Consider the following 23,841-nt stretch of genomic DNA (forward strand, 5'->3'; position numbering starts at 1 on the left):
AAGCCTGACCCAGCTCCACTGCCCCTGCCTTACCTCTGCTTCCCCGGGACCCTCCTCTGCTACCAGCCCTGTCCTGCCTGTGGGTGCTCACACCTGCACTGACAGCACTCCAAGGATGCTCTCCAGGTGAGCTGGTGCACCCCGGAAACCCCGGGCTGGGTGTGTACCACCGCCTGCTCTGGGCCCTCATTATGGCTCAGGTTAAAACTATTCCCAGCATGGAGGTTGGTAACAATCCCGTGTGCCAGGGTCGGGGCACAGCAGGGACACCGTCGGGGGCCACCTCCTCCCTGGCCAGGGTACCCTCCCCAGACCCAGGGTACTCCAGTCACAGAGACAAAAAGGCACTCATATTTACGCTTTAATAAAACTACAAAGAGGAAAAAAAATCAAAGGGATTAGACCAAGATCCAGCCATGGACACTCCCTACCATGGCAAGGACTAGTCAGGTCACAGTATTTGCTGCCCGCAGCCCTGAGGACAGGGGGGATGGCAGCCCCCCCAAACCCAGCAGAGCAAGGCAGGACTGTTCCCCACATGGTTTTATTGCTGGTGATGCCCCCCAGAGAAAGGGGCTTGGGAGACCCTGAGCAAAGGGGGCCAGGTCAGGCACCAGCCCAGCGGGTTCCATGTAACACCTGCTCCCGCGCTGGAGCAAGAGCCACCCACAATCTCCCACACTTTCCTTCACCATCTTTCCCTTGCTGGCTCTTCCATGCAGGATTGAGCCCACAGATCCCAGTGTGACAGGGGAGGTTTCTACTACGTGTCCCTCTGCACAGTTGTGCCCCACACTCCCTCCCACTTTAGTGACAGCTCAGGATTTGAGCTCCATTTTAGACATGATTTAATGACCTGCCCCAGGTCCAGATACCTGCAGATCATCCCCACCATCATCCAGCTTACTCTGCCTCCACTCCCCTCCTGCTCCCAGCACTCAGCACCAACACGGAGCAGCCAGTGTTTGCCAAAGCACCTTCCCCAGCCACTCTTCGCTAGGATGAGACCACTCCTCCTCTCATGGCGGTCCCCCATCTCAGAGACACTGTGCTGGTGGTCAAGAGGTTTGTTCATGCAGGACAAAGGGCCAGAGCCCCATGGCAGAGGCTCCAGGGAAGAGAGGCTGGCATATTCCAGCCTTGGGCTGCCAGAACGAGGACCTGTTCCTCCACACGAACTGAGGAAAAGACCTGCTGGGCTCATGGCTTCTTGGAGGCTCCTGAGCCTCCCTCCACGATTTTGTTGGCTAAAATCTCCTTCTCCTCCTTCATCTTCTTCAGCCTGACCTTGCTTTTGGAGGATGAGAAGGAGAGCGAGGCCTTGCTGAACTCCAGGGGGAAGATACCCACGTCCCCGTCGAAGCGATTCTTGGACACCTGCAGGTAGCGCTTCCCTGGCCCCGACACCAGCTTACGGTCTTGCAGGATGAGGACGTTGTCGGCCTCCTGGCTGGCCTGGGGAGAGGAAAACAACTCCAGGAGGGTGCAAGGAATACTGCCAGAGTGACCGGCCTCAGAGATGCTCACCGACGCTTGCCCAGACCCTTTAACACTTTTACAGGGCAACCCAGGCCACAGCAACTCCAGCATTTCCCCAACACCAACCCCTTGTGTTCCCCTGGAATGTCCAGGGACCCACCAAGCACATCCTGTGGCACAGCCCACCCTGGGGAAATGGGAACACTGAAGGGCTGTGCACAGAGAGCACCTCCTGCCCACTACTGCAGGGCTGGTCAGCATCACGGAAGAGACTGGAATAGTCAGAGCCCATCCCCACACCCTCCCTGCCTCCCTCTTTAATTATCTCCTACCACATTCCACCCACAGTCAGTATTAATTAACTGCACTTAAAGCCCCAACAGAGCTTTAGCTGACAATGGGTTTGCTCTCTGCCTGCATCAGGACTCTGGGAGACATCCCACACCTTTTAAGTGCCCAGTGATGATCCAGGGCACTGATGGCAGCTGAGGACAACTGCCCAACATACCCCAGTCCCTTCCTGGGAACACACTGCACCCAAGGGGTCAGGAAGGGCCACCCTGGCCCAGCTCACCTTGGCAGAGCCAAAGATGGAGGCTGTCTGCAGCTCCTTCTCATCATCCTCCTTGCGAGGATGGATGATCAGGGTGATGTGGCACGTGTTGTCCGTGGCAAACTTGCGGAAGGCACCAACGATGAAGTCCTGGGCAGCGAGCCTGCCACAGCAGCAAGAATGGGGTCAGGCACTGCTCAGTGGCAGGAGGCAGTGAGGTGCTGATCCCCACAGCAGAAACCACCCAGGAACATGAGGCAAACAAGCCCACACGAGAAGGATGTGGTACAGCAGGGATGGCTGGTAACCTGCTCACCCCTTCCCACCTCTTCCTCCCTAGGGCACTGGTTGCCCTTTAATGAAACAGGGTGGCCAGAGAGGAGTAAAGGTGACACCCTGAGCAGAACCCCAGGCCCTGGCATGACATCTGACAGAAAGAGTGAGGGTGGCAGAGGAAGGAAGGGTCAGACTGGAGAAGAACTACCTGTCCACAGAGAGGTGCTCGTGTCCCATCATGAACTGGAGATTGTCCACGACCACATGGGTGATGTCGTACATGTAGACTGCGTGCTGCATGGTGTCAATCACAGTCCTGAGCAGGGGAGATCAGCATCAGCCCCAGCGATTAGTGGAGGTGGGGATGGGAATGCTGAGCCAGGCAAAGGGATGCAGAGAAAGAGCTGGAAGGTACCAGCCTGGGTCCTGATGGGACCTGGGCACATCCCACCTCTGCGCCTCCCCCACGGTACAGCAGGTGCAGCCTCATCTCCCAGGTAAAGGTAGCTGGGATCAGAAGGACTCAGCACTGCCCACACAGTCCCTGCCTACTGCCCTGCAATGCCCCCAGCCCACAGGGATCCTCAGGGCACACAGGGATGCATGCAGGTGCCACAGTGCCTGATGAATAAAAGGGGTTAGAGGTGCCTGTCCTCCCTCTTCAGCAAACAACAGCACTGCAGGTAAGCAGGGTGTGAGGGGACATGTCCTGCCATGGGCACAGGCTGGCTTCAGAGCAGCACAGGGTCAAGTCCCCTCCCTCACCCCCACCCCAGAGAGAGTCTGTGAGAGTCCCCGTGACAGGAGGAACACAGGTGGTTGGCCATAGAGTCCCCACACACCAACCCTGGGACTTGAACAGTCCCAATGTGACTCCTGCCAGCCCCAAATCTGTGACTCACTGCTGGGGAAGAGCCCCAGCACATGCTGTGAGGCATAAATGCCACTGGGAATGGAGGTGCAGGACCATACTTGATGTTCTGCTGGCCATGGAAGGTCATAAAGTAGAGAGGGAGCTCCTCGAAGCGATCAGCCCACTCATCATACAGCTCTAGCTGGTCCTCCAGGCGCCGGCCAGCAAACTGTGTCAGCATGATTTTGGCCAGACGGACGTTGTTGATCTCAAAGCTGCCCCACAGCGTGCTCACGCCCTGCGTGCACAGGTCCAGCGCATACTCGCTGATAAACGTGGTCTTCCCACTGCCCGTTGGGCCTGGTACAAGGACAACAACAGGAGAATTAGTTGGGGGAGATGATCTGACCCATCCTGACCACGTTGGGGGGTTGTTAAGAGGTGGAAGCACCAGGGAGTGAGGTAAGAGAATCCCATCTGCAGCAGTCAGACCATAAACAAACTTCTCGTGCCACACTACACACGTGGATGCTTGGGCATGGCCTCCCACAGCTTATGGGTCCCCACAGGTCCCTGTGAAGGTCTGGGCAGGCAGTGGGATGAGCTCAGGGTGGCAGGTGGGAGCAGGGATAAGGGACAGCCCAGGACTCCTACCCTGCCCCAGGCAGGGAGCCCTTCACCACATTGGCATGCATGGTCCTACCGAACTGAGGAATGCACCCCAGCCTCTCTCACACCCACAAGACAGGCTCAGCAAAAGCCTTGAGCAGAAAGAGACCTGGAAGACTCTTGAAGCACCACCCCCCAGAGGATGAAGCAACCAAATACCCCTCTGTTCGCCCTGTCCACCAGTCCTTGTCCCGTTACCTGTGAAGATGGTGAGCTCCCCTCTGCGGTGCCCTTTGAGGAGCTTGTTGAGCTCGGGGAAACGTGCCCACTTGACACCGGACACCTGCTCGGTGTTCACCAGCTCCCCGAACACCTCCTCGCGCAGCTGCCGGAAGGAGATGATGGATTTGTGGCTGGCAAGCAGGGCAGAACGCAGGATTTTGGTGACGTTCAGGCCCTGGTTCAGAGCCTCCAAGGGCCGGGGCTGCAGGTTGCCAGGGCGCACCAGAGAGCAGCGCTTGAGGCTCAGCTTGCGAGCAAAGAGCTTGGCAGCTTCCCAGGAGCGCAAGTCCTCGCCCAGCCACAGCGTGATGCGCTTGAACTGCTCCAGGTAGGGAAGCAGGGTGGGAGGCAGGCAGCTGGCCCCCCGTGGCAGGGCCACGCTGGCCACTCCCGCAGCTTGGTGCAGGGCCAGGGCATCCAGCTCCCACCCAGTTAAGACCAGCTCTGTGTCTCGGCGGCCGATCAGGGGCAGCCCAAAGAGATTGCGATAGGAATCGAAGCGGGGTAAAGTCTCTTCCACGTAAGTTTTTGTGCCCCCCTTTTTCTCCACCCTCAGGAGCTTCAGGCCCTTCAGGGTCGCATCTTGAGGACTGAACCAGGGGAAGACGAGGGACCTGGCAGTCCTCAGATAACGCACACCGAAGCGTTTCAAGGTGGCGTCTGTCACCTGGGAGATACCAAACAAAGCCTTGGTCTCCTTGGTCTCCTTCTCATCCAGCAGCTCCCAGAGCGGCAGAGCCCGCTCCCAGATGCAGCGGGCATCCTCGCGAGCCTGTCGCAATTCCTCCTCCGCCTCCTCCGAGCTGGCAGGGGGAATGGGGGTAACGCCATGGTGCCGCATTTCCACGTTAGCCTGGAAGTCCTGCCAGGTGCCCTCGGCCAGGGTGGCCGTGCACAGGAAGCTGCCCGTGGTCTTGTCAATGAAAAGCGTGAACGGGGCATTGGCGGACAGCGGCTGATCCCCGCGGTCGCCCGTGAAGAGGCTGGGGGTGTGCAGGCAGCTGTACCCATCGTGGAAGGGGATGTCCTGCGCCCGCAGGTACTGGCGGATCTCGGTGATGGAGACGGAGGGCGCGGGCCCGTCGGGGGAGGGCAGCACGCCCTTCTTGTAGCGCCGCTGCCCGAGGCGGCCCGGCGGCCCGGGGCTCAGCGAGGCTCCCTTGCTCCTGGCCCCCCCGCACAGCAGCGGCAGGAGGCGGCTGGCGGCTCTTCCGGGCCGCAGGGGCACCAGCGCCATGCCGACCGCCCCGGCCCCCGCCCTGGCCGCATGGGCGCTGCCCCGCGGCCCGGCCCCGCAGAGCGCTCAGGCCGCGGCCCCCACGTGGGGCCGCACGGACACCGCCATCGCGGCTCCCGCTCCCGGCGCGTCACTTCCCGGCGGGGTCGGGCCGCCCCGTCCCGCCCCTCCCGCGGTTCCGGCTCCGGGTGAGCGCGGAGCCATGACGGGCCGCGGGTCGCCCAGCCGGTTCCTGACCGCCGTGCTGCACAACGGCGTGGGCCGGTACGTGCGGCAGCTCCAGCGCCTGCAGCTCCTCTTCAGCCCCACGGCGGCCGACGCCCGCGGCGCCAGGTACGGCCGGAGGCAGCACCCGGCTGCCGGGGGTGGGGCGGGGGGAGCCTGGGGACCCCTTAAGTGGCAGAGCGGGTCTAACCCTGGGCCCGTCAGCGGGGGGAAGGGGCAGTGCTGCTGCCCCTGCTCACACGGCAGCGGCGGGGTGGGACCGCCAAGCTGCGAGCCGGGGCAGGACCTGGAAGGCGGCACCGGGGGCATCACCCCCAGTTCCGCGCTGGGACCCCTCCCGCGGGCCCGGCCCCGCCGGACCGTGACCCGTGTCTGGCGGCTGTGGCGATTCGCCCCTTCTGTGGCCCGGCTGCGGCTGAGGGTCCCCTCTGGCCCCCAGGCAGTTCGTGGAGGAGGCGGCACAGGACTTCGCCCGGCAGCACCCCGATGTCGTCCTCTACGTGAGCCCCCGCTCGGGCCCGGGCCCGGCCCCGGTGCTGCGGGCCGAGTACTGTGAGTGCCGGGGGGTTTGGGGACGGGAGGGGACGGGGGGCTCCCTGCCCTGCCCCGGCTCTGTACCACCTCTGCCCGGTGCAGGTGGTGCCAGGGCAGCTGCTGTGGGATGGGGGAGCAGCGGCTGCCCCCGGGGGCTGTGGAGTGGGGGGATCGCAGCCTGAACCCCCGCTCTGCTTCAGTGAACGGCACCGTGCGGGACGAGCTCATTGCCAGCAGAACGAGTGAGGAGATCTTGCAGCTGGCCACCAAGCTGGCCAACCAGTCCGGCCTGGACATCGTCCGCATCCGCAAGCCCTTCCACACTGACAACCCCAGCGTCCAGGGCCAGTGGCACCCCCTCACCAACAAACCCTCCATCCTCACCGTCCAGGGCCCACGCCTGCAGCCCCAATAAAGCCTCCTCCACCCCCAAGTCTCTGCATCCATTTCTCCTGCCTTTAGAGGGACACTGCTACACCACGTCCAGACAGAGCCATTTTTATTGCTGGGGGGAACGTGGAGCTGTGCATGAGGAGTGCCAGACAGAGTGATGCCCCTCCTTGAGGGGTTGGGGTGGTCCTTGGGGTAGTCTTTGGGGGTGGCTCACGCCCCCTTCTTGCAGCAAAAACAAGGGCTGGGGCAGGGTGGCAGAGTGTTCAGCTCTCGCCTTTTCCTGCTAAGCCTCACTCGCCTGGAATAGGAGGTCTGAACTGTAGCTCATGAGGGACCTTTGGGGTCATCACCCATCTCCTGTTTCCATTGCAGGGCTGAGCCCTTGGCAATGTCCTGATCATGGAGGTACGAGCAAGGAACATGGGAGGACATGGACCCCTGCAGGTCTGTCCCTCCCCAGCTTCTCCAGTGTCACCACACTGTCCCTGGAGCATGAGATGCTTTTGTCACCCCCATTTCTCCGGTTTCCCCAGGAGGTGGCAGTTGCAGAAACAGTTGGGAGGATTCAGAAACCATGGATGGTCCTGGAAAGTGCCATGAAGAGAAGGCTCCAGAGGGAGGCAGGCCCTTGTCCAAGGTTCCTCTTCCCCACTCTCTGAGGATATTTCCCTGCCCACGCATTTTCCCATGGGTGGCAGGGCTGTGCCTGAACCCCAGTTCACCAACGGCACTGCACAGGAGGGCAGAAACACGTTGTGCTTGGAGCCACAGGGGCACTGCAGACATCAGGAGCATGTGGATAATGTGCTGGTCCCTTGTCACGCTGTAGGGCACGGTGGTGGCTGCCAGTCCTGCTGCTAGTGCATCTTGCTGCCTGCTGCTGCATCCAATGCCCTGGGGAAAGGGAGCAGAGCCCTGTCAGGGTTGGAGGCCCTGGGGGTGCCACCTGCCCAGTGCACCCAGCCCCATATTTCACCTGTGGCCTCTTTGCAGTGGGCACATGCCCCTTCACCAGCTGCTCCAGGGTATTCAGGACATCAGCTCCTCGCCCAATCTCTTGTCCCTTGCCAAACCATCCTCTCCCAGAGAGGAAACCCTGAGGGGGCAGATGCAGAACAGCTGGCAGGGGCTGGAAGCCACCGAGAGCACCCCTCACAATGTGAGATGTGTCCCTCTCCTGCCGGAGGGCTGGCAGCTGGGAAAAACCCACCAGCCCTACACTGGCAAGGGATCCTGTGCCCTGTGAGAGGCACAGACACAGTATGTCAGCCCTCAGCTCCCCTCCGTGCTCTTCACCCACCTCTCAGCAGCTATCCAGCTCCTGTGTGCCAAGGGATGCCCAGCAGGGCTGGCCAAGTCCACACAGCCACAACAGCGTCTGTGTCACGCCTGGTGAACAGACAAAAACTCCCTCCCCATGGTGTCCGCCTTCAGCCAGGTGCCAGCTCCTGTCTCCAGCTCGTGGCCACCGTCAGTGAGTTTTTATACATAAATAGAGCTCCAAATTTAAATAGATACTTTTTTCTGTACAGCAAGTCTCAAAAATGAATGAAAAGCAAAAGGGATGGCCGAGCCTGGGCCCGGCCCAGCTCTGCCATCGAGGAGGTAGTTTTGCCTGAGTCTTGTAACACTGCTGGCAAAGGGTGGGAGAAGGGGCTGGAGGGGAGGAGGGTCCCACTTGCAGGACCCCCCTCCCCAGCCCCTACACGGAGCTCTCGTCCAGCTTTTCCACCAGTTGCGTGTGTTTTCGCTTCTCCAGGATTTTGCTGAGCTCCTCGGTGAAGGACGCACTGTAGAGAGGGGAGGCCAGTGGCTCCTCCTGCTGCTGCAGCAGCATGTAGCTGTTGCCGTTCATCTTGCGGAGGACATTGGGCAGAGCCCCCACGCCGTTGGTGAGCTCGGCTGGCAGTGGCGGTGGCAGTGGGGGCACGGCAGCCGGCAGCTCCTTCACTGGGGAGGTGGCAGCCGTGGGCGCCTCGCCGGGGATGATCCGCAGGCAGCCATCGGGGTAGGTGAGCTCTTCCTCCTCCTCCTCCCGGTGGCCCTTGCGCAGGCAGTTGGCCGAGACAGTCTGCAGCTCCACGCTGGCTGGCCGCGGCTCCCCCAGCACATACTTGCCCTTGCGCTTCTCCAGGCAGGACATGTACAGGAGGATGATGCTGAGCACGGTGCAGAGCACCACCAAGGTGACGATGGCGGAAATGTAAGCCACCTTCATGTCGTTGGTCGCCTGGCTGGCGGCATGGGGTGATGGGGCAGCTGTAGGGCTGCGGGGCAGCTCGGGCAGCACGGAGAGGCTGTAGGCAGCCAACAGTGTCCGGAGGCCCTGCTCCTCACCGTAGCAGCGGTACTCGCCGCTGTGCTGGGGCAGCGTGTCCGTCACCAGCAGCCCGTCCACCCCCACGCGCAGCCGGTCCTGCCCCGTGCCCAGCACTTCAGTGCCGTTCAGCAGCCACACGGCTCGGGCCAGGTTGGAGCGCTGGTCACAGGGCAGCAGCACATCGTCCCCCTGCAGCACCGTCCGGTTCTTCCACAGCAGGGAGCCTGTGGGGACACGCGCTGCCTTGCACCTCTCCCAGCTATTCTAAGGATGCTGGACACCAGCATCTCCATGGTCCCAAAGGGCAGGAGAGACTCACCTCGTCCAGAGCTGCTCCGGCATCCCCTGTTGCCACTTTGAATGTCCTGCACCAGCCCTGTGCTGCAAGACATGGGGGGCTCAGACATACAGCCTCAGCTGAGCCCACCCTTATGGGGATCATGGCCACCAGGAGACCCACCGTCAGATGCCAGACCTTTGGGGTTGGCTCTGGGGTGACGTGACACAGCATGGGATGGAGCAAGTGGAAGGCTCATGGGGACCCATCTGCAGATGGGAAAGCCATCCCTACCTGTCTGTGGTGGCGATGGTGCGGCATGCCCTGCCATCCCAGGCACAGTAGGGGTCCCGGGCGAGGATGCAGTCATAGCAGGAGGAGTACTTGGCACAGGAGGCCAGGGGCACCTGCACGATCCCGCTGGCTGCCCCCACATACAGGCTCCTCTGAGGGGGAAAGGGCTGGCTCAGTATGGATCCGGCATGGTCCTGCTGGGCTGTGGAGTGCCCCATGGAGGCCAGAGATCCCCCCCAGCCCCACAGCACAGCTCTCCCTTCACGGGTGTGCACGAGAAGGGCCCCCAGCTCCCAGTCAGTGCTGATGGCCAGGCTGGTTCATGTCCCCAAGGTACCCTCCTGGGCTCCAGCACATGCCCCGAGCTGGGGTGACCCAGGAGTCACGTCCCCCCAGTGCCCCAAACAGCGCAACGGCAGCTTCACAGCACAAGCATGCCCCATGTGTGGTCTCTCCCTACTTGTTCCACCCCTCACCTGGATGTGGGAGATCACCAGGCTCTCCACAGGCTGCAGGTCCCTGAACACCTGCACCTCCTCCACAATGTGGATGCCAGAGTTCACCACCACAGCCTTGTGGATCCAGCCATCCCCTGGGGAGCAGAGCAGAGGATTCAAGAGGGAATGTGAGGGTACCCTTTGCCCAACAGAAGCCTGCCAAACTCATCTCACACTCACCTGTCCCCATGAAGAGCACATCGTAGGAGCGGCCATCCAGGGCCTGCACCCTGTCTACAGCCAGCTGGCTGTACGCCACGTTCTTCTTCACCAGGAGCGGCTCCCCACCAGCTGGCTTCACCTCCTCAAACATGAGTGGGTGCAGCTTGACAAAGTCCAGGACACTGTTGGGCAGGTCCTGAGAGGAGTTGTAGCCCTTCCTGCGGGAGTGGTCCGTGATGCACTGCCCAGGGGAAACAGGGGTCAGAGAGGAAGGCAGCTGCCCCCTGCCACCCCTGCTCTGCACTCCCAGGCACTCACGGAGCCGGGCCGGGGCTCGGGCACTGCACCGTCGTAGCGGGACCATTTGCGAGCCCAGTCCTGGTACTCCATGTAGGGGCCCTCGAAGGCACGCTGCACGGCCGAGATGTTGTAGCGGCACACGGCTGAGGCCTCCATGGTCCTCCTGAGGAGCAGAACCTCACCTCAGCCTGGCCACATACATGGCTGCTCTCAACCCGTGCACCCCCAGGTGCTCGTCTCCTGCCTGCGCATCCCCTCGTGCATCTCTGGCTCCCCTGGTGCTGCAGACTTTTAGCCCCAATCATTTTGGCCACTGTCCCACTCACCACTGTGCTGAGAGTGTGAAGGCGGCATAGAAGACAGTACTGGCCCAGCCGCCCCCATCCAGGCTGCAGACACTGCGCAGCACCTCGTAGTAGGGGATGTAGCAGACCAGGCGTGCCTTCATGAACGACGTCCACTTGCGCTGCAGAATCTTCTTCCCCCCCACATCGCTCTGGGAGGGTGCAGAGAGCATTTCTGCACAGGCTGGACAGTTGTTCATTCCCCTCTGCCTGTGCCTCAGTCTTCCCACAGGCATGCTGCCCCTGCACCAACAGGAGCCTTCCCTGTGGCTGGGAGCATGCCTACCTTGCAGACACGGGCCACCCGGGCCACTCGGGCCACCTGACTCTTGTCAAAGAAGGATGTGGTCTCCTCTCCTGCCCGCTCCATAAAGAAGTAGTAGATCTTGTCATCGTCACCCACAGGGCTGTCCTTGCTCTCCCGGACCAGCACAGAGGTCACAAACTCAGCATCTGGGGACACGGAGCAAGAGGTGGTGATTGGAGACCAACAAAGAATGGGGAATCCCTCTCTGCCTCAATTCCTTCCCATAGCAAACTGTCACACAGGACTCAGAGCCATCCCCCACACCTGCTCCACACTCTTCAGGGCAATGCACAGTGTCCCACGACCCATGATGCCAGCCACAAGATGGGAGGGACAGGGACATCTCACCGTTCAGCCAGTGCAGTGGGGACTCCTCAGTTTTCAGTGGCCGCTGGTGCAGGTTCCTCCGAATGTCAGGGAGGCTCCGAAACTCATAGCGTGTTGCTGTGTACAAGCCTCCATCTGTGCAGGGCAGGTGCCCATCAGCATGGCCCTGCGGCCTGAGGACAGCCCCACAGGCCACCAGAGTCCCCACACCCCAGGCAGACGAGTGGGGGGAGGACCACTGGCACCCCCTGGAGAGGTGTTGGGGATGGGGCCATGGTCAGTGGCATCCTGCATGTCCCCACCAGCCCTGAAAAGGTGCTGCTTACCCACAATGAGGCCGGTATAACCACGGGCAGGGTCATATGGACACTTCTCCTTGCCTTCTTCAAAGTGAGATGGCAACATGAACCTGTTGGCATCCTTGAGGGAGACAGGGAATCAGGTTAGACAGGAGGGGACAGACCCACCTCAGCTGCCAGCCTCAGGCTCTCTGCTGAGGCTGCTAGCAGGGACAAAGTGATGCCCACAGCCATGCTCTTGTCCAAGTAAGACAAACCCCCCTGGCACCCTCCAGCTGGTCAGAAACCACAAAGCCAGCTGCAGCCCCCAGCCAAGAGTGGGTAGAGGGCTCTGGGAGGAAGAGGAGCCCCGGCTGGGCTTTGCATGGGCACTGGGCAGGAGCCAGCCAGTGCAGCCAATATTCCCAGACAGTGCCTGGCTGGCAGATGTTGCTCAGCCAGCCTGCAGTCCCCCCAGGTGCTGTCCATGTCATAGCAGGAGTTACTTTCTTTGGGGTTTGCAGTTCAAAGCATGTTAAATAATGACGGGGCCCTTCCAGCTTGGCAGCTCCTCCACCCAATTTCCAGTGTGTGTGAGGGCCAAACCGGACCAGCAGCACAGCCATGGGAACAGGCACAGCCTCTCCAGGGCTCTCTGGCCACACTGCAGACATGGTCACTGGGCCCCTTTGCCCAGCTCAGGGAGAGAGATGGGCAAGTGGCAACTGAGCCTCCAAGGACTCAAGGAGCTACAGAAAGGGGGGGGGTCAAAGTCCCACTGCCAATAAAACAAGGCTACTCTTGGACACTCTGCCATGAGTCACAGCCATGTGGGGACTCTCAGCACAGGAAATCCCTGGGGAGAGGCTGCTGAGTCAGTCCTGTCCCTGTCACCTTTCCCTGGGCATGCATACCACCTGCCATCAGCCACTCTGCAGCCCCTCCTCTTGGGAGGGTATTCTACCACAGCAGGCAGTGGAAAGCAGGTCCAGGGCTGCTGCATCCCATCCTGCTGAGCCCACATGCGTCCCCATGGCACTGATCCATCCCCAGTCCTCTCGCTTGGGGTCAGAGTCCAACCCCAGTGCTGGGGTGGGGATTTATGGCATCTGCATCATGGTGGCCACATCCTCAAACCTACTCACCCAGCCCGGGAGTCACTCACCCCCACCGTGAGCCAGGCAGGGGCAGTGACAGCAATAGAAAGGGAGTGGGGCTGTGGGCTGAGATGGTGGGAGAGGACAGGGGCTGCACCTCTCCAGGGTGACACAGTGGCAGGGACAGGAGGAGCTGTGGGTGAGCCGTACTCACGATGGCGGCGCAGAGCGGGTGGAAGGCGTAGGTGCCACAGGCATAGAGGTGGGTGCTGTTCAGCCGCTGCAGGAACCGCACGTGGTTGAAGCACTCGGTCTGCGGAGGCGGAGTGCAGGAGTTACAGGCCAGGAAAAGCAGGGGCAGCCCCTCCCTGGCACCCACCCAGCGGCTCTACCTTGTTGTTTTTGCCCTTCTGCAGGCAGTCCATCCGCTTCTCTGGGGAGGCTTCCCAGTGGATCTGCAAGGGGAAGAGAGACTGCCACTGCATGACCCCCAGCACTGCATGGTCCCCCTGTCGCTGCAACCTCCAGCTTTCATCAGAGCCATCAGAGACTATAAAATCCTTATTTATTTATTTAGGGAGGGATCGTTGCTCAGAGCACAAGATGGCACCCTGAACACATCCCACCAGCGTGGGGCAAGAGTGGTCCCACACCCCAATCAGTGGGCAGACATCCCAGAGCACTGCAGGAGCCTGGAGGATTTTGGGATATCCTTCCCTGGGGGAACAAAAGAGTGTGATTCCCTCCCTGCCCTTCATTCTGCTGGGGTGTCCCTGAAACAGGCAGCTCTGAGCTTGGGGATGCCTCTCACTGTTGTCCCCATGCTGCCTGGCTGGGGAGAAGGACCAGGTGGGGACCTGGGGACAGACTTGGAGACATCACCTCCAGGCAAGACCTGAGACGACGGCGATGGGGAGGTTGAGCAGGGATAGAGTGGCCACAATTTGGACAAAGATTGGGCAGGGGGGCAGAGGCTGGCTCACCGTGTGGTGGGAGCCGTCGGCCACGTCGCTGGAGTTGAGGGCGAAGATGGCTCCCCTGGCGCCCACGTAGAGCACGCCCCGCTCGTCCTCCAGCAGCAGGGTGCTGTAGTTGAGGGTGTGCGCGTTGAAGCGCCGGGCTCCCGACAGCTCTGCAAAGGGAACAGGGGGCTGAGGGGGACCCCGGGGCAGGCACAGCGCGAGCCACTGGGAAAAGACAAGAGAATGGAGCTGGAAGTGGGTGGCATGGCACTTAGGTTATCAGGCAGGCAGTGCTGGGTGACAGCAGTTACAGCAGGAGGAAAGGAAGAGAGAAGGTTTGGTGGAAGGCAAAAGGCACTAATTGGGCTGAGGCTCACAGAGGAAATGTCTCTCCACCAATTAAAGAACAGCTCAATGGGAGTTGCAATGTCTGTGCTGGGCACGGACCTGCTACGTTGTTTGGGAAACTGCTGAAGAAAGCAGAACCATGCCGGCAGTGTCCCTGGCTCTGAACTGAGCCCAGCCAGCCCAGGGAAGGATAAAAAAACCTGAACAGAAAATTTTCATATGAGGGGAGTGATTCTGCTGTGAGGCTGAGTGCTCCTGTCCACCAAGCCAATGAAACCATCCAATTTGAGGTGCTGAGAAGTGTGAAGTAGGACTCAGCCCTGGCCAGAGGGACCAGCAGGAAGTGAAAATTCTGTGAGGCTTGGGACCCTGTAGGCAGCTGGAGAAGGAGTGATTCCCCATCTTTCCCAGAAAATAGGCATTGCCTGGAGAGAAAAGGGCACCCCAGCTACTAATGAAACTCTCCCACCCTCAATGGCTGAGTTGAGCCTAACTAATGAGGTCAATGATGCCATGTGGATCCCCAAGGGACAATGACACTGCTGGGCTCACTGACACCACAGAGGCTGCAGGTCAAGAGCTCAGTGGCAATTAGAGAAAATCATGGAAGAAAGTTTCCTGCTGACTATTTGGGCCATGAGATCCCAGCTCAGGTGTGATGCCCAGCTCAGGACACCCTCCAAGGGCTGCTGGGCAGGGCCAGGAGTTGGTCAGAGCTGGCTCCCTGTACATCCTTGTCCCCCTCTGTCTTTTGGGGAGATGATTTTGCCATGCTCGCTTCTTTAGGGCACCCAGTACCAGACAGCCATGTAGGCTCTGGTTTCTGGAGCCCAGGGGATCAGAGGCCCCCATGTAGCCACCCTCCCGTGCTGAGCCCCCTGCTCCAGGCTGGCAAAGACTAGATGCAGTCACAATGCACCAAGGCCAGTGCCAGCAAAATCCCGAACCTCACTGCCACCACCAGCACCCACGGCTCCTTACCATCAAAAGTGACAGTTGTCCTGGGGGTGGCATCCAGGTCGGTGGCAGAGCGCCGTGACGGGTAGCCCACGGCTGCCGCTGCCATGAAGAGAGTGGTCAGGAGATGTGCCGGCCCCGCGCTCATCTTCCCGCTCTGGGCAGGGCAGCGCGCAGCCGCTGCCGCCGGGCCGGCACGGCCGATCCTCAGCACTCCAGCTCTCTGGGACAGGGCTGGTCACCAAACCCTCCTGAAACACAGAGCGCTGCCTCAGACACTCCTGCTGTCCCAGCACCTCACCAGCAAGCAGGCTTGGGAAGGAGCCAGCTGCATGCACGCATGGATGCTTGACCCGGCACGGCCTCAGACCAGGCATGGCTTCAGGGAAAAACAAACCCTCATTTGCTCAAGGGGAAACCAAGGCATAGCACGGAGCCTGCAGCCATCACGGAGCATGGAGGGGAGTTTGAGCACAGTGACCTTCTGCAGCATCCCCCTGGGTCAGCAGCCCTTCTGTCACAGCAGGGAGTTGCTTGCTGAGCACTTTGGTCAGCTGCTTGGAGGTACATTTTCCTCAGAGTCTTCTCTGGGTTCATCCCTCATTCACTCCCAGCCCTTTCCTCCTGCAGATCCCCCTGACTGAAGGATATATTTCAGCAGAGGCAGCTGATCCCCCATTGCATATCACACCCAAAAAGCAGACACATTTTTCCCTCAAAAGCAGAGAAAGGGGCTCAGGGCCAAGCCCCTCTGTGGGTCTCTTGGCACACTGGGGTACCCCAAGACCCACTGCACCCCCAGAATGGCTGCAGCAGGAATAGCAACAGTGAGGGTCCTGGGGAGCCCAAGGTCTCCTCTCCCTCCCAAAAGCCCAGCTGACCATGTCCTGCTGTGCAAGATACCTGCCCCCAGTTCTGCCCCCCATGAAATGACGAGACTCCAGAGGACTGAGGCATTGGAAAGGATGCTTCAGGCACACAGGGATGTAAGGTGAAGGAAAATCCATAGAGAAATTGCTTGGAATCTTCGGCAAGTCTTTTCAAGCAGAAATAATTTTTCTCCCAGTGTTCTTCCACAAGATTTCAGTTTCTCTTTCATCCCAAGCTACCTTGAAGCTCCACATCTACTTCAGCTCTCACTTTCATGCACTCAATCCCTCACAAATAACCCCCACCTCTCCCAGCTGCACTGAGCAAAGCCACTTGCAGGCTCATCTTGCAGGCTTTTAGGAGGAAAAAAATGCCTGGGTATCTCTGAGCTGGAGAGCTCCCAGTAAGCAACCAGCACCTAAGTATTTGCTTAGAGGTTTATAAATATATATATACACCCACATATATATATATATAAAACCCAAATACCTGACCCTGTAGAGAAGCTGCTCAAACACGCTCACTGCAAACAATTTCCCTGAAGCAAATACTTTGCAGAGTCCCAAGAAGAAGGGAGGTAAAACCAAGGTGAAGAGGGCTTTGGGGCTGAAAAGGAGAAGTGAGGGGCTGGATGTGGATTCAGCCACAGTTCTGGAGCTTGCATCAAAGTGCCGGTTCCTTCAAGAGGTTTCAGACGCAATCTGACACCTGCACTGGTGGCTGCCCCAGAGCATTCCGGGAATGAGGCAGACAGGAAATATTTCTCCCTACTGCCCCACTGTCCCCCAGGCTCCAGACCAGCACAGAGCACCCAAGAGCATCCAGCCCTGGGTGCAGGCAGGGAGCTGCATGCAGGACTGAGCTCCTTGGGGAGCAGATCCCAGAGCAGGCTCACTCCAGGTTACTCCTGTTTCCAGGACAGGCCCTGTACAGACAGAGGGTCTGCCCATGAATGACAGCACAGCAGTGCAGTACAGGTGAGTACAGATTGACATCAAGAAGAAACAATTTGCTTTGGTGGCACCATGTCTAGCACCAGCCAAACCCACCAAGCTTTGGTCAAAGCAAGTGATGGGGTCACACCTGGAGCACCAAAGCACCCCAGCCAGCCCTGTGCTGACAGATCTCCATCCCCACAGTGGGAGCGAGGCCACTCTGGAAGTTACAGGGACCCTTCCCCAAGTGTCCACATGGGGACACAAGTCTGGAATCATGCACAAGCCGCAAGAGCCAAGCGCACTGCTGCACTTGGGATGGGAAAGCAGAGAGGAGGAAAAGCCTCCTTACGACAAGGCAAACAGTGATCTCTCATAAATGAGTAACAGCCCTGCATGCTGCTGGCGTCCTCACCTTATCTCCCCTGCACAAACAAGCCCTGAACTTTGCCTGCTGCTTGGCTCCCGACGTGCCGGGGAGCGGAGCCGGGAGCGCGGCCGGCCAGGGCGGCAGGGATGGTGTTTGTCACAGGCCTGGAGTGGTGCTGTGAGCCAGCCCAGCTAACATTTAACCATCATACACACCAAGCCAGTGCAGGGGGAAAACTAAAATTAAAATGGCAGGTTGTACAGGGTTCCCGGCTGGGCAGGGGGGAGCAGCCTCCCGTGCTGTCAGGGCTGGGCTCTTCTGCTTTTTCCAGGGAAGCAGCTACACCCATTTCCAAAGGCTCCTTTGACCGAGATCAGATGTAACTTTGTCCTAAAGAACATTTAATCAGTTACGTTGTAAGAGCCAGTTAATGTTTTACTCAAAGAGAAGGGCTGTTCCAAGATTCCCCTATTTTTTTTTTTTCTAGTTTTTATTTTTCATACCTAGAGTGGAGGAGAAAAAGCAAGAAGGAACTGAAACAATCCTTGGCTTCCCTCAGGTCAATACCCTGGTCTGCAGCCACACCAAACACCCCCAAACTCATCACTTCCCCTTTGTCAGGGTGCAAGTTCTAAACTCAGGGTGAACCCAAGGGCTCAGGCAGGAAGTAGTGGAGGTCTTGATCTGTGGGACTCACCACTAGGGCTGGGGGCAGATGGATTACACAAGTCCAGCACTGCAATGAGAAATAGAAAAAAGCTGGGAATGGAAACACTACAGAGTTTTCTCTGGGGAAGGGAAACAAGAAGGGAAGATGAAGAGGCTAAAAAGCAGCAGCAGTTCCAAGAAAGCTAGGAGCTTAAGAGAAAAACTGCTCAGAAAAGCCCACCCCATCCCCAGGAATGAGCTCCCAAGTCCCTTGGCACCTCACCTACTTCCCAGCACAGGGGGGCCAACACAGGACTGAGGGTCCAGCCTCAGCTCCCACTGAGGCTCCCATCACTGGCTGGCGACCCTGAAGAAGCAGGACGGTGGATGCAGGACCCAGGCACAGGACAGACGGACACCCCGAGAGGGGCCAAGCCAGGAACCAGCTGCTCTGCTCACTACGTGTAACATCCACAGAGGCAAAGCCCACCCTCCTAGCACTGGCTAGCTGTGCTCCTACGGGCTTCAGCCACAGCTCGCAGCACGGAGCTGAGCAGGTCCTGTCTCTCACCAGTGGGATGTGCCTGCTGGCCCTGGGGAGAGCAGGGGAGCAGAGGGGTGTTTGCTGGTCCCTGGGGAGTGCAGGGGAGCAGAGGGGTGTTTGCTGGTCCCTGGGGAGTGCAGGGGAGCAGAGGGGTGTTTGCTGGTCCCTGGGGAGAGCAGGGGAGCAGAGGGGTGTTTGCTGGTCCCTGGGGAGAGCAGGGGAGCAGAGGGGTGTTTGCTGGTCCCTGGGGAGAGCAGGGGAGCAGAGGGGTGGCAGAGGCGTGCAGGCGTGGGCGAGCACGCAGGGGAGGTCAGGTCTGACTGGGTTTACTGGGTCACGACGGAAGCTGTGTGAGCATGACTGTGCCGGCCTCAGCCTCCCACCGGCAGCACAGCACGCCCAAACGGGCTGGCCCGGTCGGCACCTCCTTAAAATCCCCACGACCAGCGTCCCTGGAGGAGCAAAAAGCTTTTGATGAGTGAATTTCACATTCTCACCAGCCTGGATCTGGCCAAAGAAACTGGCCAAAGAAACGAGCCAAAGCTGCCACACACCTCAACAGCAGCAGGACATTGTGTGGGCATAGCAGCCCCTTCCCAGTGCCCCCCGGCCCTCAAAGTCACAAGGCAGCAAAACCTGGGAGCACAAGCTGTTTGCAAGCTGCACTGCAGGGAAGCTGTGCTCTCTGTGGGGCTGCCAAACACAGAGAGAGCACAGACAGGGTCTTACAGGACCCCCATAGATGTTTCCTCATCAGCACAGTTAAAAATTGTGCCAATATTCCTTTTTAATTTCAAAAGAACTCAGGAGAAAGATTGGAAGTGGTGCATGGGAGCAGCACTTTTCCAGCTTACCCTCAGCATCCATTCTGGATGGCAGGACAGATTTGCAGAGTGGGATAAGACACTTCCCCATCCCACCCCTCCCTAGACAGCTGGTACTTGTTCCACCAAGATCTAGTAAAGCCCAAGCAGGCTCCCAGAGTGACTGCTGGACATTCCTCCTCTCTCATGGGCTGTTCCCCTTGGCATCACAGACTACTACAAGCAAGCACTGCCGGTTTCCCAGTGGGAGACAGGGATTTCCAGTGGGTCTTCTCTGGGTTATGGAGCTGCAAAACAGCCTTAACAAAATCCCCATCAGGGCTGCACCAGAAGAAACCAATTGCACCTTGTTTTTTTACGGCAGCCCAGCCGGGCACTCCAAACCCCACGCAGCCGATTCCACTCTACTCACTGGGGCCAAGCCTGGCACATGCCCCTGCAGCCACTGGCATTCCCAGTGTCACTGAACTGTGCTACCCTCCAGGAGACCTGCTCAAGCTGCTCTCAGGTTCAGCTGAAACAGCTCGACCCGTTCCTGGCTCGGGGTGGGGGAAAGGCAGCTGCCCCAGGGGATGATGAGGTGGGGAGAGCTCCCGGCTGCCAGGCGTGGGAACAGCCAGTGAGTTCTGGGAAGGGAGGAAGCCCAGCCCCAGCCTGGATGTGAATGCAAAGCATTTTGGGCCCCCTTCCCTGGAGGCGGCAGACCTTGGGTGGGAAATCCTGCGAGATGTGGGAAGAGGCGCCGGGATGGAGGTTGCCAGGCAACTTTAATTCAGCCCTTGACGAACTTCCAGCACTTTGCTTCTGCTGCAGAGCCCAACCAGCAAATGATAAAACATCAGATCCACCCCAAGCCCATAGTGTCCATCCATTTGTTCGAGGAGTCTGCTCCTGGCCTCATGCCCAGATTGCCCAGCAAGGACATGGGTCCCCCGTGGCAGCACCCCCAAAGGCCAGCCCAAAACAAGCCGCTGTTCCCGGCACAGATTTGCAGGGGCAGGATTTGACCCGTGGGACTGGGCTGGCGCTGCTGCACAGATATTTCTCAACCAGACAGGATTTTTGTCAACAACACAAGAAAAAAAATGCAAACTTGCCAAATGCCCTCCAGGAAGAGGGGACCCGTGCTGGGTCAGGGAGAGAAGGAGCACAGTGACCTCCTGGGAGCCCCTCCCTGGGTTTATTTTAGTTGCTTTCTTTAAACAAAACCATGCATGACCCTGAGGTGCTTCAGCAGACACACACTGGAGCTTCCGCCATTCAGGAAGCAGATGTACTTCTCCTTTACCCAAATTTGGGATTTGGGCACAGAGAAGGGGAGGAAGAGCTGCAACATCAGCTCGTCTCACAGAGTGTCCTGCCCTGCTCCCGACGCAAAGCCCCCACGCAGGGCACAGCCAGCATGGAGCCAGGGAGGCGGGTGGGAGGCTCCTGCAGGCCATGGGAACAGGCTCCAAATTCCCACAGCAGTCCCCACCAGCCACCAGCAGAGGAGAGCACCCTGCTCTGATCCCAGAAATGTCACGGCAGGGAGGAGACATGTGAAGTAGCAAAGTGATGGATGGGAGAGAGAGCAGGGACAGTCAGGGATGTGGGACAGTTTAAGGGGCCCCAGTGGTGGAGGGAGCCAAACATCCCTGGAAAGACAAGCTGAGCAGTCAGCAATAAAACTAACAACAGCCCAGTTTCTGACAGATTTGCCCCCTCAGCACCACACCTTTATTGCCATCCCCTGCTGCATTCCAGTGGGGAATGGTGCCCACCCCACAAGGGGCAGGGATACATGGTGTACTCCCTGCAGGGCTACAGGATCAGGGTGTGTTAGCTTCTTCCAAGCTCCCTGTTTTCACTAATCTCACAAGAACTCGTTCCTCTCCTCCATCAGGTTGGGTCTGATGTGATAGCAGGAGATTCAAAGGGGCTGCCAGGCAGCATCATAGCTCAGTGCCAAGTCCCCATGAGAGCTCTCCATCCAAACTCACCCAAAAAAGTCCAACTGAGAAAGTAAGGAAAGCTGCTCTGCCCTGTGCCATGGCTGCCAGGCATGGGGACAGCTCTGCTCCAGCTGCTCATGACACGAGACAAGCAGACAGCAAGAGCACAGTGCCCACAACAGCACAACAGATCACTCCTCCACTGCCCACCCGAATGGAAAACCCACCAACACTGTCTGTTAGTTGAAACTGTTCCTCGCCTGGATCCAGAGGCCTCGCCAGGACTTGGCCTGGAAGGGTGCAAGGCAGGAGGCTGAAGGGCAAACCCTTGCAGCCCAGTGGCTGGACCAAGAGCACCAAGGGATGCCACGGCCAGCCCAGACCCAGAACCCCTGGACAGAGCAGGAAAACTCCCCTCACAGGAGCAATTCCTCTCATGCTGGAGGCCATTAGCTCTGGCAGGACAGCAGTGAGGACACAGTCCCTGTGGCTCTTCCCTCTCACACAGCACATCTCCCCTTTGGAAACAGCACAGCAGCAGCCCTGGGAGCACCTGAGAGGACAGCAGGGAGTCGCGCAACAACCGGGAAGTGAAACCGGATGGTGCCGAGACTTTGTGGCCTCGCTCTGACTTCACTCTCACGCCTCCAACCAGGACATGGGGGAGACAGAGCGCAGCCACGGAGCCCTGAGATGTGGGACGCAGACCCCTGGGGCTCCCACCTCCCCCATCATTAGGAAAAGGCAAGTTTGGTGCTAGCAACATCACCTCCAAACCCCAACATGCTCCATCCTTCTTTCATTTGCAGCATGACAAGCTTCACCGCTGGCCGGCAGCCCCTCGGCAGCCTGGACAAACAAGCCAACAGACAGACAGCCCTCCACATCACAGCAAATTCACCCAGCAAGGGGGCGTCTGCACCCAAGTGGCTCAGCACTGGATGTGATCTGCAATTCAGCCTTCAAAGGCTTTGCGGCTGAAGCACATTGTCTCCTCAGCAGAAGCAGCAAAATAATTGTAGAATTAAATTCCCAGGAACAATTAGAAAGAAAACAAGAAAAAAAATCCCAACCCTAAATGTAAAAGGGCATCTCAAAGCCAGCAGATTTCAGGGCTTTTTAAAGCATCTGAATCCATTTGCCCATCCCTGTGGCTGCACTGTGTTTCATTTCACTGGGCTCATACAATGCAAGACACGGAATTAACTTGGGTGTTTGTTTAGAGCCGGTTTGTCTTCCAGTTATTTTCCAAAGCCAGGTTTGAGTTTCAAAGACGTTTCTTGGCAATGCCTGGGGTTCCCGCCGTCGGGACAGCGTGAGGCTTTCCCAAGGGGAAACAGAGGCTCAGAAATCACACACAACCTGGGGTCCCCTTGGAAGTGGGGGCAAGAGGTGGAGCACAACCCAGCTTGTCTGCAGTGAACATGGGGCTTTCTGCTGCAAGCCTGTTCCTCTCCATTTTATTTATTCCAAAGGTAAACTGTTTTCTTTTTCAAAGTCCAGCAAAACCAGATGACGGGAGCAGTTTTAGGGCTCCCAGTTTCAACAACATCTTCTTGTTTCCTTTGCTTTCCCTCTAATAAAGCTTCAGTTCGGGGTCAAACCCAATTTTGATATTCCACTTTGCATTCAAAACTGCACAGCACAAAGCAGTAACATCTGGCCTTTCCCACAGTTGTTTGCATACCACCGGCTTTGCTGCCCCAAAATCAGATCCCCACATTATTTACATGGGCTGGGCTTTGCACAGGCAAACAGTCATCTCTGTCAGGTAACGGAGGTGGGATTGTACCTGGAGGGACCTTTAAAGCAACAAGAAAAGCAGAACCCAGAGCACACCCTGAATCACCAAGCTGCATCCTGGCCCCTACAGCACTCAAGTTACCTGGTGCCTGAAACCCTGGGCCTCCCTGGTCTCTGAAGAGCAGAGCTCAGGCCCCAGGAGGAAGGAGGGGGTGGTTTGGTGATGACCTTGCTGTGGCAGAGCCCTCATGCTTGTAAATCACGAGGAGCTGGTGGCACAGCCAGCCAGGAATGGAGGAAAGGAGATGGCAGCGACTCCTCCTGAAGCACCAGCCAGGCAGGGAGCTCTCACCTTTGAACGGGAACAGGCACCCACCCAGCACCGCTGGGGACATAAAAAGGTCTGGGGGCGTCACCTCTCCCCTCTGAGAGGCAGCAGGTCCCCAGGACAGGCCCCTCTCACAAAACCACCCATCACATGAGGTGCTTCCCAACAAGTCTCATCAAGATGCCAAGCAGAGCCTGCGGGCAAGCGCAAGGAAATTCCCCACACGCGGCCAGGCGAGGCTGGCACCACATCTCCCCTGCACGGCAGAGGCCCCTCACCAGGCCTGCTAAGCACACCTGCACGCTTTTTCCCGGCACATGACCTGCCAGATTTGCTGAATAAACCTCCCAACTCCAGCAAACCCGCTGCATTCCTGGTGGGTAAAGTGGTGAAATGTTCAAACATATGTTGGAAAAGGCAGGGGGGAGAACAAAGCCTCATCTGCAGGAGCTGAAAGGGTGGTTCAGATTTGTTTTTTTTTTTCCCCTCAGGTTGCAACACAAAAACAAAGTCCTGATAGGGATCTCTCCTGCTGGGGGGCAGCTCCCTGCCCCTCATCCCTCTGGGCACAGCAAGCCTGGCCAAACCGAGATGAAGCACAGACCTGTCCTGCAGGGCACACACCGTGGTCACCCTGCCCGGGCTCGGGGTGCAGCTGGGGGCCCCAGCCAGCGCCTGCCACAGAGGGAAGAAAAGCAGCCGGAGCCCGCAGTGGAGGCCAACTAGCACCAAAA

The 23,841-nt window shown here is 58.7% G+C and overlaps 3 protein-coding genes across 5 annotated transcripts in view; 1 reads left to right on the top strand and 2 right to left on the bottom strand.

Moving 5' to 3' along the window:
• Positions 1-345: 345 nt before the first annotated feature.
• On the bottom strand, positions 346-5,408 carry TWNK (twinkle mtDNA helicase). Its single transcript, XM_064431139.1, has 5 exons — positions 4,029-5,408; positions 3,281-3,521; positions 2,517-2,624; positions 2,054-2,195; positions 346-1,455 (listed from the first exon to the last, which is right to left on the bottom strand). Exons 1-5 carry the CDS (start codon positions 5,287-5,289, stop codon positions 1,201-1,203), a joined length of 2,007 nt encoding a protein of 668 aa, XP_064287209.1. The 5' UTR covers positions 5,290-5,408; the 3' UTR covers positions 346-1,200.
• Positions 5,409-5,456: 48 nt separating this feature from the next.
• Positions 5,457-6,481, top strand: MRPL43 (mitochondrial ribosomal protein L43). The gene is made up of 3 exons (XM_064431153.1): positions 5,457-5,622; positions 5,954-6,066; positions 6,249-6,481. Exons 1-3 carry the CDS (start codon positions 5,492-5,494, stop codon positions 6,461-6,463), a joined length of 459 nt encoding a protein of 152 aa, XP_064287223.1. The 5' UTR covers positions 5,457-5,491; the 3' UTR covers positions 6,464-6,481.
• A 49-nt stretch (positions 6,482-6,530) lies between these two features.
• SEMA4G (semaphorin 4G) overlaps positions 6,531-23,841 on the bottom strand; it is a 29,351-nt gene continuing 12,040 nt past the window's right edge. Inside the window, exons 3-18 of one of the 3 annotated variants that reach the window (XM_064431136.1) lie at positions 14,936-15,162; positions 13,628-13,776; positions 13,037-13,099; positions 12,859-12,957; positions 11,596-11,689; positions 11,291-11,404; positions 10,922-11,088; positions 10,618-10,787; positions 10,310-10,454; positions 10,010-10,232; positions 9,809-9,924; positions 9,333-9,484; positions 9,081-9,142; positions 7,742-8,985; positions 7,418-7,537; positions 6,531-7,335 (exon numbers count right to left, since the gene is read on the bottom strand). In XM_064431136.1, coding sequence (XP_064287206.1) covers positions 8,144-8,985; positions 9,081-9,142; positions 9,333-9,484; positions 9,809-9,924; positions 10,010-10,232; positions 10,310-10,454; positions 10,618-10,787; positions 10,922-11,088; positions 11,291-11,404; positions 11,596-11,689; positions 12,859-12,957; positions 13,037-13,099; positions 13,628-13,776; positions 14,936-15,059 — 2,520 coding nt within the window. In that variant the 5' untranslated portion in view covers positions 15,060-15,162 and the 3' untranslated portion in view covers positions 6,531-7,335; positions 7,418-7,537; positions 7,742-8,143. Of the gene's footprint in view, positions 7,336-7,417; positions 7,538-7,741; positions 9,001-9,080; positions 9,143-9,332; positions 9,485-9,808; positions 9,925-10,009; positions 10,233-10,309; positions 10,455-10,617; positions 10,788-10,921; positions 11,089-11,290; positions 11,405-11,595; positions 11,690-12,858; positions 12,958-13,036; positions 13,100-13,627; positions 13,832-14,935; positions 15,163-23,841 lie in introns of all 3 variants that reach the window. The other 2 variants (XM_064431135.1, XM_064431137.1) reach the window with 2 other exon arrangements.

This window comes from Passer domesticus, chromosome 8, assembly GCF_036417665.1.
Source record: "Passer domesticus isolate bPasDom1 chromosome 8, bPasDom1.hap1, whole genome shotgun sequence".
NCBI lineage: Eukaryota > Metazoa > Chordata > Aves > Passeriformes > Passeridae > Passer > Passer domesticus.